This window comes from Daucus carota, chromosome 4 (assembly GCF_001625215.2).
Source record: "Daucus carota subsp. sativus chromosome 4, DH1 v3.0, whole genome shotgun sequence".
In the NCBI taxonomy this organism is placed as follows: domain Eukaryota; kingdom Viridiplantae; phylum Streptophyta; class Magnoliopsida; order Apiales; family Apiaceae; genus Daucus; species Daucus carota.
The window spans coordinates 23,611,129-23,624,688 of record NC_030384.2 but is presented as its reverse complement, the minus strand read 5'-3'; the positions used below and the strand labels follow the sequence as shown (position 1 = coordinate 23,624,688).

The window sequence follows — 13,560 nt, the reverse complement described above, 5'->3', positions numbered from 1 at the left end:
ATTGCTTAACAAAATTTAATGCTAGGCTGTTAGACGCTTTCCTTGTCACAAAGTTGACATCTCCTAACAGCATATATATAGAGATTATATATATATATATATACAGTAGGCAGCTTCATGTACAAGTTGACAACTACATATATACTGTATTATATTAGTATTGCACTTCATGCACTATAAATACCATGCACTTCTCAAGAATTTATCATGTCAAACACTTAAAAGCCTTTTTGTGTAGTATCAAATATGAAGAAAAGCTATTCTATTTGTTTTGTTCTTTTGTTAGCAATTTCATGTGCATCATCTTCTGCATTGTTAAAAGATGAAAATCCTACGAAAAATTTCGTCAAGTGCCTTAACCGTTACTCTGCTGACATTTCTGACCTTGTGTACACCCAGGAAAGCTCCAATTTCACTCAAACCTTGCTCTCTACCATCAATAACCTGCGTTTTGCGAAGCCTGAGACGCCGAAGCCACTAGTCATTGTGAGACCAGTGAGCGAATCGCAGATCCAGACCGTGATTTTTTGCTCTAGGAAACATGATTTGCAGATGAGGATTCGGAGTGGTGGTCATAGTTTCGAGGGACTTTCGTATGTCTCCCCCCTCCCTTTCGTCATACTTGATATTATCAATCTCAAGACATTCAGTTTTGATGCTGAGACTGAAACGGCTTGGATCGGTTCGGGTTTGACAAACGGTGAACTGTACTATAGGATTGGACAGAAATCGGATACACTTGGATTTCCATCTGGTTTATGGGCGAATGTCGGTGTGGGAGGGATTCTAAGTGGAGGTGGTTACGGCATGTTGATGCGAAAATACGGACTTGCTGCTGATCACGTCATCGATGCTCGTTTAATTGATGCCAACGGCAGAATCCTGGACAGGAAATCAATGGGCGAAGATTGGTTCTGGGCTATTAGAGGAGGCGGTGGTGGCAGCTTCGGAGTGGTTCTTTCCTGGAAAGTAAAACTAGTCCCGGTTCCTAAAATAATAACCGTTTTTAAAGTATTCAGAACCATAGAGCAAAATCTGACAAACACTTTTTTTCGATACCAAGCTGTTGCACCCAAGTTCCCGAAAGAACTGGAAATCAAGGCCGATGGACAGTGTATCCTCAGCGATGCCAGCCCTCGGGCAGACAAGAAGACCATGATCTTCCTCTTCGAGGCCATGTACCTAGGCGGAGCTGATCAGCTGCTCTCTGTAATGCAGGAGCAGCTCCCGGAGCTCGGTGTCATAAGAGAAGATTGTTTTGAAGTAAACTTTCTCCAGGCTGGGGTGTACTTCTCAGGCTTTCCTTTGTTCACGCCTCCTGAAATCTTGCTCAACTTGACAATTCTACCGCGGCCTGCGTTCAAATCGAACAATGACTACACTAAAGAGCCAATTCCTGTAGAAGGGCTAGAAGGTATATGGGATCTCATGTACAAACTCCCCCCACAAAAAGCAACTTTACAGTTTACACCTTATGGGGGAAGAATGGATGAGATTTCGGAATCTGCACTTCCGTTTCCTTATAGAGCTGGAACCTGGTTCAAGTTCAACATGTTTGCGGAAACTGATACAGATGAAGCTGACCGCATAGAGTGGATCAGAAGCATAACAACTTATTTGACTCCTTATGTGACAAGCAATCCACGAAGTTCATATGTCAATTATGTGAACTTGTGGTTAGGAACCAACAATCTACAAGGCCCGACGAGTTACCAGCAAGCGAGTAAATGGGGAAAACGCTACTTCAGGAACAATTTTGACAGGTTGGTTAGGATCAAAACTATGGTGGATCCTGGTAACTTCTTCAGACACGAACAGAGTATACCTCCTCTCTCTCTTTGAAACATAACCCACTCGTTATGGAGGGAATTATAATTTCTTGTATATTGGATACTGTAAAAAGATTGACTTAATTACCCGCTCGTTTGAGAGAAATATCTGTACCTCGTTATCAGCAACTCTAATATTCAATAAAATTTGCATTTTCAATATTCGATCTAGGAATACCTGGTTATCAACAGTACCATTGTTCTCCATTGTCCAGTTTTGATTTTTTTTTTTTTTTAACTGAATCTTACAAAATATTTTTATCTAGTTTTAAAATTTTAAGAAAGTAAAATGTGCCAATTGATTGATTTAGATACACAAGGACGGCATGATTATCAAGTATTTGCACCATCTCGTGTTTCTCTTCTCTCTTTACTTAAGCCAAAAGTGTCTACATGTCACCACTCACCACCGCTAACCTCTCGCCTCTCCGTCCCTCCTAATTTCGTCGTACTTGATAAATCTTTTTAAACCAAAATGGGTTGATACACTATAGCTTCTCCCACAAATGATTGTCGGTGACCGTCCTTGCAAAAACGTATCCCATGAGAAGTATGTTATATATAGGCTAGAGTTATGTGGAGGTGGAGTCCTAAATCTTGACCCTATAATATATTATAATCCAACGGTTGAGATTTTTCAATTTTATAATTAAAACTTAATTATTCCTTGCATCGATATCAGTCATTTCTTCGCCAATGGTCTGCACAATCAAATATCCTTTGTTCTCTACAATAATATTATCCATTACGTCTCGCAATAAACTAGATTCAACTTAATCAATATGATCTTGTGCATATGATTATATTTAGCAATTCAAAATGTCTCCATATGTCTTTATATCTTAGGTGGTTTAATATGTATTCTTTTTATCCTGTTCTTACATGATCATCGTTGTTCTGCAAGCCGTGGTCTATAAATCCTGCAATTGTTCATCACCGATGTTCATCTCGAGAGAACCTTTTTTTAATTTAGCGGAGAGATTTTAGAAAACATTTGACTTGTAAGTTGTAAGTGTCAAATTAATGCACGTGATTCTTTATCTATACTGATTATCTTTAAATTAAAAAATTTATCCACTTATCCTGGTATCTACCGTACATTACTATTTTACTCTAAGGGTGTTGGACAAGGTCTCCAAATATTTCTAAATTATTAGTCTCCATGGAGCCTAACTCGCATATAATAGGTATAATAGCCTAATATGCATCAACATTTTATAAAATTACTTTTTTAATCTTTTATTTCATTAGTTTATCTAATTAATAACTTGTATATATAACTGCTTAGATATGTAATTAATGTTAATTAATGTGTTGACCTACTTTATTAACACATATAATTAATAATTTATAATTAATATGTGTTTATATCTAACATATTAATTTTTTTATAATAATTATATCATTAAATAGTGTGTTGATTATTAATGATTATGTAATTAATTACATTAACCTAATATTTATAACAATATTACTAATTTACAGTTAAAATATCCAATTTCAAAAAAAACGTTTACTAAGTTCTTAACGGAATGCCTAGCCAAATTATCCAATTTTCACTAATATTTGACTAAAATACCAACATGAAACTTCATTATTGTCGGAGAAGATGCAAGATGATATGCGATGACTAGTTGAATATCAATGTGATACTCCACTGGTAGAGGAATATGATAGTGATACTTTGCTTGTATTGTTTTAAGTACAACTATTTGTAAATTATTATAATGATGTATTAGTATACTATTCAAACAATAAAAGATATGTGTGCACCAGACTATAACTACACGGACCTAAATCAATATGTCGCAACCAATTGAATATGTATGTCATACTTCACTAATAGAGGAATATATGTAATGATACGTAGCTCATATTGTTCTAAGTACACCTATTTTGAGCTCATAATAATGGTTAGTTCAATACTCAAGTAATAAAAGACATATTTAAACGGACTATAACAATAGGGACCCAAACCTAGCCCGATAATAAATTCTTTATTATTTGTATTGTCAAATAGGAGCAATGTGTGTGTGTGTGAGATCTTAATTAGATTATTGGTTGAATGTCCGGCCAAAATAACCAATTTTCAACAATAATTGACCAAAATATGAATATTCGGTAAAAAAAAAAAGCTCTAAATGCCATCATACCCGTGCCTCAATAAAATTTAACCAAAATACGAATATTCAGTATAAAGGTTCATAAATACCCACACAATATCTGACTGTAAGATGATTCTCATGATGACACGTCATAAATAGTTGAGTATCAAGATGATACTCCACGGGTAGAATAGTATTAGTGTGATACTCCACTGGAAGTGTTTATAAGCTTAATTAAATTCTTGGATGAATATTTGTCAAAATAGCCAATTTTCAATGATATTTGAACAAAATATGAATATTGAATGAGAAGGGCCTTAAATACCCACAAGATTATCCACTGACAGAAGAGAATATCAGCATGATAAGCCGAATATCAAGGTGATACTCCACTGTTACAGTAATATCAGTGTGATACTTTGTGCAGTGCCTTCTCAGCAGGAGAACCCACGTTCCAAGCGCAAGGTCAAACTATCAATTATGATGCAATGGTATGTCTAAAATGGGGTCACAATTATTGACTAAATAGTTTGGTTGGTAGTGATATGTACAAGATAACTATGATATTATTAGTTGTTCGACTTATGTGTTTGAAATTATCAGGTGTTTGAAGTAATCAAATTATATGTTTTCAAGTCACTCCTATCTTTTACAAATAGGGATTCTTGTAGGCAAGATGTAAATAAATAAAACTAGTATTTTTTTATATTATTTTTTCTGGAGAATAGCCTTCTCCAATAGGCAACCGCAACATTGTTGCTTTTATTCAGTTAGACAAAATGACATATATTTTTAACTCACATTGATGATAAGTGAAATGCTCAAATAATAAAAAGGACATGTTTGTATGGCACTAAAACAATAAGGTTCAAAACCTTATACAACTATAAACTCTCTATCATTGTATTGTCGGACAATGACAAGACTAATAACACCCATTCGCGCGTAGGAGAACATGTCTGTGCTACGATGCTAATTATTTATAACAGGTTGACTTCATTTTGAATTAAACCATACATACAATTATTCAACCCTCACAAAAAATTTATATATGATGTTATTCAAGAAAAAAATATGATCACTAGTAGTCTCGGATGTTGTTTTACTTTTTTGTCAAGTCTCGGATTTAAAATTCAATTGTTCAAAATCAAGAAAATTATACGCAAGACATGAACATTTTAAAAATCCACCATATGAAATTATAATTCAACAATGAATTTTAATTATGTCATAATGCTTGAGGAGAGGACTATATATATGGATTTTGTTTTGGATTTTGATTTTTATAAATATAGATCATGTAAAAACGCATGCTAATTTCTCGATTTTTACCATGATAAACGTATCTTTATATAGAATTAATAAAACATCTTACTAGCCAATAATTCTTGTTCATGAGAAGAAGACTATGTAGAAGGATAAAAAGAAGTATGTTTTCGAAGCAGATCCATCAAATTTTGAAACTGAGAAATCCCCTGAAATTTCTAGAATAGGAAGGAGGATCATCATGAATCTTGAAACAACGATCAATACTGTGGCCTGCGATTTTGCAATATGTGTGTTGATAGAGGAATTTGGTAATCAACAAAGATGAGGTTCATGGCCGGAATCAAGATCCGTGACGGTGGTTTTGGTCGCCGGAGAGCGGTGGTTGTGTGTTTTAGGGGGTGGCTGAGATTAGGGTTTTGAGTTGGTCTCACGTGCTCTCAACTCATGATCCCCCAATGTGCCTACGTACCCCTATATTTATAGGGGATCAAGCCATACGTAGTTCTATTGAACCAAGACTCCTAGTTTGATCAGGACTAGGCTTCTCGGGGATAAGACCAACCCTGGGGTGGTGACTTATCTCTTAGACGTCCAACGCCTTCAGAGTCCTACTCCAGTTAGAATTAGTCTTGAGGCTGACTACCTCAGGCTCCTAATCCAAATAGATCACGGATTCGACAATATCTCCACTACGAGAGATAGCATCTACCACGACTCTTATGGAGAAGTCATCTGGGAGAGCCATGACCAACCCCTTGAGGTGTAGGGACGCGTCCTCACCTCCCGGTGAGGTCTTCGTCTTCAAGCAAGGTAAATAAGGAGCCAAATTACACGATCGTCTCAATCCCCCGATGAGGGCTAACTCACCAGAATACAGGATCCAGACATATGATCGGCCTTCATATTACCCCGGAGGGCCTTCAAGAGTCATGATCACCTCAAGCCCCCACACGAGGGTTAACTCGGCAGATAGCAGGATTGAGGATTGTAGATCATGCCCGGATGAGCCCGGGAACTATCAGATGAGCCTGATAACTACCAAATGAGCTTGGTAACTACCAAATGAGCTTGGTAACTAGTCTTCATATCCCTCGGAAAGGTCGTCGTATCCCCCGGAGGGGTCGTCATATCCCCCGGAGGGGTAGGTCTTCCTATCCCCGGAGGGGCGGTCTTCATCTCCCTCGGAAGGGTTGTCTCAGCGAATGTACACTCTCCCATAGGAAGAGCCTTCTTACAATATGTGTTTACATGTGGGAGCGACCCCTGAGGGCGCGCCCTTGCCTTCGCCGTCTTGTCCCATCGACCACTTCAGCAACACATCAGACATGTCCTTCTTTAACATGAGGCCGCGCCCCTCAGTCACCTCCGTAGAGGGCGCGCCCTCCTCCAACACCATGACCAATTTTGGTCATAACAGGGTGGACGGAGGGTCGGTCGCGTCCTTCCATCAACGTCCTCAAGAGTCGCGTCTCTCCTTCCATCAACATCCTCAAGAGTCGCGCCTCTCCTTGTGACTCAGAGGACGCGTCCTCTTTACGCAACATCGGCGGATTAGTCACGCCACGGAGGGCTGCGCCCTTCCGTTCAGACTAGTCTCTTCAAGGGTCGGTCGCGTCCTCACTTTATAAGCAGGAGGACGCGTCCTGATACCTCATATAGGACTCTTAGCCCAATTCATGTCTTACTTAGTTAAACTAAGTACATACCCGGCCCAACAAGGACCTAGCCAAATTTGGCTATAACAAGTACTCCCCAAATTTTCTTGATATTGGAGACAGGGGAATTTTTACTCCATACCACACATCCTCTTCCGAGAGCGCGTCCGCGCATAGAGGCGCGACATAAGCCACTTCTATTCCTCGACATTCCAAGATGCAGACTGTGCACAAGCCTTGCATGTATATAATGTCGGTGTCTTTGATCATTTAGCAAAGTTGCTAAGCATGAGGCTGTCGCGTCTTCTTGATGTGTTCATAAGTAATAAGCAATCTTTATGTAGATAAAAGAAAACAGGGGGCGCGGCCTACCTATCGTTGACAGTGGCGCAGCTTCGCTTATTCCTTCCAAAGGACACATTTAACCATAACACTCGCGCCAATGATCTTCAACAGAAGAAGGGCGCCCCTTCGCGGTGCGAAGGTTTGTGGCTGTTTTTCAGCCTTAGTGTGTCCATGGTACCTGGGAATAGTAAATATAAGGCGCGACTTACAAAACGGCGCCGCCTTGTTATAACATGACCCCTTTTTTATCTTTTTTAAACAATTGCCTAAGTAGAGGGCGCGGCTGAAGGCGCTACCTTGCAATATTTCTTTTCTTCCAAGGACTGTATAAGCAGAGGGCGCAGCCTTACTTGTGAGGCTCTTTTGATCTTTTCCAAGGATTAAGCAGAGGGCGCGGCCTTTGGCGCAGCTTTACTTTTTCACGCGTGAATCACTTACTTAAGAAAATCAAGAGGACCACTCCCCAGTCCATACATCACCCCATATGGGGCATCACGAATCTTATCGTGGTTTAAAAAGCTTCGGTGCATCGCACGGGTCCCAGAGCTCATAGCTCAATGGGGAATTAATAGTATAAAGTGTTATCCAAAGCATATCATGGATATGTAAGATCCAGAGCGTATCATGGATGCGCAAGTATAATGTCCAGAGCGTATCATGGATGCGCAAATATAGTATCCAGAGCGTATCATGGATATGTAAATAATCATAGCATCTAGAGTAGATCGTGGATGACATCCAAAGCGTATCATGGATGGTTAAAATTCATAGTACCCAGAGCTGGTCATGGATAATTAGGTTACCTTTGAAAGGCCTTAAGTGTATCATGATCAAAGACCTTGCAGGTATCGTGCTACGTTCTTGTAGAACGGAGGGCGCGCCCTCATCAAGATGGACAACTCCTTTAGCATATTGGACTTGACCTGCACTCAATCATGAATACGACTTAATAGTGACGGTCAGTGTTACCTCATGACGCGCTCTGTTAGGGGAAGACGCGTCCTCCAAAAAATATAGACCCTGGAAACATGACTTTGGAACTTGGGGCGCGTCCAATTAGGAGAAGGCACGTCTTTGAAGCATCATCATTCTCAATATTTTTATCCTAGGGGCGCGCCCTCATGCGCTCCTCAATTGATGGGTACTCCCGAGAGGGCGCGCCCTAGGGAGGGACGTGACCTCTTCAAGACTATTGAGCTCCTTCATGCGTATGTTTGTCTTCATACACACTCATATTAAACAATCAATGTATCAGACATACCTGAGGGCGCGCCCTGTCAGAGGGAGGCGCGCAATCCGTTCTCTGATAGAATACTAGTTGGATATGGCGTACCCCTTTGTGAGGACGCGCCTTGTTAGAGGAAGGCACGACTATTCCTCACGGCGAAGAGGCGTATTCCTCATCGAGGTAGTTGAACACCACAATACCTGCAGCTTTATACAAGCAGTGGTCCTAGAGAATTAAATACTGAAGGGGTTTAGTATTTACCTGAAGGCGCGCCCGGTCAGGGGAAGGCGCACACTCTAACGGGTGCGCACTCCACGTGCCATCCCTTCAACGCACTGACACTTCAACGGGTGAGCGCTCCAACGGGCGCGCCCCTCAACAGGCTAGCACTTCGACGGGCGAGCGCTCTTTATAACTTTTCAAGTTATGCTCTGTTTGAACAAATCACCTTTCGCAAGTTCCCCTTTCGTATCATCTCGTGAGGTTTGAGCCTCAAGATGTGCTTCTCGTGAACCTTGAAGCATTTTCCAAGGGGAGGGCGCGCCACTTCTGAAAATTTTTGATGCTTCCAAGGAGGCAAAATCCTTTCTGTAAATGCTGGAGGCGCGCCTTCTTCAAAAGTTTCAAGGTGTGCATTCTTCATGGTAGTGGTCGACATCATGTTACCTAGAGGAGCGCCCTGTCAGGAAAGGCGTGCCCACCGACTCCGATGTGCTATTACTTTAACAAGGGAGCACTCCAACGGGCGCGCTCTTCAATATGATAGCACTCCAACTGGCAAATACTTCGACGGGAGCGCACTCTGACGGGCGCGTACTTCGACGGGAGCACACTCTGACGGGCGAGCACCCCGACGGGCGCGCCCTTCGAATGTGTCAGGTCTCCGAAATCCTCATTCTTCGATGACTCCCCGGTCCATAAAACCCGACTCGCAAATTAGGTTACCTCCTAGAATTTTGTTGATGATCGTCCTCCTTCGAACTCCCAATGAAGATATCATCCTTTTCTGGAGAAGTAGATGAAGGTCTCTTCTTCTTTAATGCTCTAGCCATCGCCCTGCCGGAAAACGATCCTCCTCTATGTGCGAATCTCCATCGTGTGACATCTCTTCCTCCTAAGATGGAGATCTTGAATCTCCATCGTGTGACATCTCTTCCTCCTAGGAATTTGGTAATCAACAAAGATGAGGTTCATGGCCGGAATCAAGATCCGTGACGGTGGTTTTGGTCACCGGAGAGCGGTGGTTGTGTGTTTTAGGGGGTGGCTGAGATTAGGGTTTTGAGTTGGTCTCACGTGCTCTCAACTCATGATCCCCCAATGTGCCTACGTACCCCTATATTTATAGGGGATCAAGCCATACGTAGTTCTATTGAACCAAGACTCCTAGTTTGATCAGGACTAGGCTTCTCGGGGATAAGACCAACCCTGGGGTGGTGACTTATCTCTTAGACGTCCAACGCCTTCAGAGTCCTAGTCTAGTTAGAATTAGTCTTGAGGCTGACTACCTCAGACTCCTAATCCAAATAGATCACGGATTCGACAATATCTCCACTACGAGAGATAGCATCTACCACGACTCTTATGGAGAAGTCATCTGGGAGAGCCATGACCAACCCCTTGAGGTGTAGGGACGCGTCCTCACCTCCCGGTGAGGTCTTCGTCTTCAAGCAAGGTAAATAAGGAGCCAAATTACACGATCGTCTCAATCCCCCGATGAGGGCTAACTCACCAGAATACAGGATCCAGACATATGATCGGCCTTCATATTACCCCGGAGGGCCTTCAAGAGTCATGATCACCTCAAGCCCCCACACGAGGGTTAACTCGGCAGATAGCAAGATTGAGGATTGTAGATCATGCCCGGATGAGCCCGGGAACTATCAGATGAGCCTGATAACTACCAAATGAGCTTGGTAACTACCAAATGAGCTTGGTAACTAGTCTTCATATCCCTCGGAAGGGTCGTCGTATCCCCCGGAGGGGTCGTCATATCCCCCGGAGGGGTAGGTCTTCTTATCCCCGGAGGGGCGGTCTTCATCTCCCTCGGAAGGGTTGTCTCAGCGAATGTACACTCTCCCATAGGAAGAGCCTTCTTACAATATGTGTTTACATGTGGGAGCGACCCCTGAGGGCGCGCCCTTGCCTTCGCTGTCTTGTCCCATCGACCACTCCAGCAACACATCAGACATGTCCTTCTTTAACATGAGGTCGCGCCCCTCAGTCACCTCCGTAGAGGGCGCGCCCTCCTCCAACACCATGACCAATTTTGGTCATAACAGGGTGGACGGAGGGTCGGTCGCGTCCTTCCATCAACGTCCTCAAGAGTCGCGTCTCTCCTTCCATCAACATCCTCAAGAGTCGCGTCTCTCCTTGTGACTCGGAGGACGCGTCCTCTTTACGCAACATCGGCGGATTAGTCACGCCACGGAGGGCTGCGCCCTTCCGTTCAGACTAGTCTCTTCAAGGGTCGGTCGCGTCCTCACTTTATAAGCAGGAGGACGCGTCCTGATACCTCATATAGGACTCTTAGCCCAATTCATGTCTTACTTAGTTAAACTAAGTGCATACCCGGCCCAACAAGGACCTAGCCAAATTTGGCTATAACAATGTGCAATAGTAATTTCCCGTTTTTCCTGGAATTTGACTTGCCTTTGGAAATTTCATCAATAGTTCTAGCATTAGGTTTGAAATCATTTTTGTGAAGTGAATATTTCCCTTTCTATTATCAACAACGAAAGCTAGGGATTCTTTTTGTAAGGTAAGCTGAGGGAGTTCGTTGATTTCTTTTTTCTTGTGAGAACATTTGGAAGCTATTAGAGAGACTAGGGAGTGTCTTCTATATAATAATATTGCATTGAATTGTAGGAAACCTGTCACTGAGATTCATCATAAATTAAGACAACTTTCTTATAGATTTTTTGATAAAGATTTCAAGTGCACTTATTGCAAGTGCAACAAGGAAGTGAACTGACGTCATAATGGCATCCCAAATAGTTTTAATCTCAGTGAAAGAGTTTGAAACAGGTTTAGAGCCTTGATTTAAGTCAGAAAGTTGTTCTTTAAGAGCAAACACTTGTATTATTGAAGAAAACAATATTGAAAACAACACAGTTTTTGTTATGGAATCATCTAGATTACTTAATTATCATGAACAAACAAGATCATTATAATGTTCTCAGGCCTTGGGACGAACAGAGGTGACATCAGGTTTGTTTATAATTCCATTTACAAAATCGAGTTTGTTTTTTGCGGATAAATTAAATGTCATATAACATTTCCCCTTGCTAAACAGGTTCCATTAAACTTAATGGGAACAAATAGGCTTGTATTAACATCATATGGCCTAGCTAACTAGGCTTGTTGTAACATCCCGAATTTTCAGAATATTAAAAACTAATTTCACGACATAAATAATATCATTAATTAAATCAAAATCCTCAAATAATATATAAGTCAAAGCAGCGGTCAACCCAATAATCAGAAATCATAAACTTGAAGACGCAGCTCCATAAATCCAAACCACTAGCTAATAAATTCATCAAATTATTCTTAATAAACACTAAGTCTTTATTCACTAATGCAAATAATCATGCAGCATAAAATCCAAAAGTCCTCTATCTTATTCTCAAAATCCTTCCACATGATAGATTAAGTCTTTATTCACTAATGCAAATAATCATGCAGCATAAAATCCAAAAGTCCTCTATCTTATTCTCAAAATCCTTCCACATGATAGAATCTGAAATATAGAAAAACGGATGAGCTACACAGCTTAGCAAGTAACAATTTGACTGCAAATAAATCTCAAAATCGATGGGCGGTTCTATAAAATATTATTTCTGAAAAACAATAATTTGTAAAATATTTGCAAAATTAAATCCAACTCAAAGTTTATGTTTTTAAAAACAATTTCAGAATTTAAACTGAACAGCACAGGATAAAAGAAAATGAAAATCTTATAAATATCACAGTCTTGCTCTACGGCCACACTTTCCCAGTGTCCGGGATCTTATTCTTATTCTTTTGCCACACTTACCCAGTGACCGGGATCTAAAGTTCAATAATCACGCGCCCTTAATAGGTATCTGAAGTTGCACACTTGTGCGCCTACTAAAAGTATCTAAGGCTAGTTTCAGAACTTTAGCGTAAATTACGAACAGTTCGAAACGTAGAGACTGGATCTTCAAAGATTCTCATATCTTATAAATTTCGAAACAAAATTCTTATATCTCATAAATCTCAAAACAAAATTTTCTTATACCTCATAACAAAAATCTGAGAATCTTTGAAGACCCAGTCTCTACGTTTTGAACCGTTCGTAATTTACACTATAGTTCCAGAACTAGCCTTAGATACCCTTAGTAGGCGCACAAGTGTGCAACTTCATAGACCTGTTAAGGGCGCGTGATTATTGAACTTTAGATCCCGGTCACTGGGTAAGTGTGGCAAAAGAATAAGAATAAGATCCCGGTCACTGGGAAAGTGTGGCCGTAGAGCAAGACTGTGATATTTATAAGATTTTCATTTTCTTTTATCATGTTCTTTTCAATTTAAATTCTGAAATTGTTTTTAAAAACATAAACTTTGGGTTGGATTTAATTTTGCAAATATTTTACAAATTATTATTTTTCAGAAACAATATTTTATAAAACCGCCCATTGATTTTGAGATTTATTTGCAGTCAAATTGTTACTTGCTGAGTTGTGTAGCTCATCCGTTTTTCTATATTTCAGGTTCGATCATGTGGAAGGATTTTGAGAATAAGATAGAGGACTTTTGGATTTTATATTTCATGATTATTTGCATTAGTGAATAAAGACTTTAGTGTTTATTAAGAATAGTTTGATGAATTTATTAGTTATTGGTTTGGATTTATGGAGCTGCGTCTCCAAGTTTATGACTTCTGATTATTGGGTTGACCGCTGTTTTGACTTATATATTATTTGAGGATTTTGATTTAATTAATGATATTATTTATGTCGTGAAATTAGTTTTTAATATTTCGAAAATTCGGGATGTTACACTTGTTGAAACCATGATGACCCGATACAGGAGGAATAGTAGACTCAGATATATGCGAAGATATTAGCAACTGCTCCTTAAAATGATAATTTTAAACATGGTATTAA

The 13,560-nt window shown here is 40.3% G+C and overlaps 1 protein-coding gene across 1 annotated transcript; it reads left to right on the top strand.

Moving 5' to 3' along the window:
- Positions 1–204: 204 nt before the first annotated feature.
- LOC108217044 (tetrahydroberberine oxidase) lies at positions 205–2,019 on the top strand. Its single transcript, XM_017389896.2, has one exon. The coding sequence runs from the start codon at positions 247–249 to the stop codon at positions 1,840–1,842; it is 1,596 nt and encodes a 531-aa protein (XP_017245385.2). The 5' UTR covers positions 205–246; the 3' UTR covers positions 1,843–2,019.
- Positions 2,020–13,560: the final 11,541 nt, after the last annotated feature.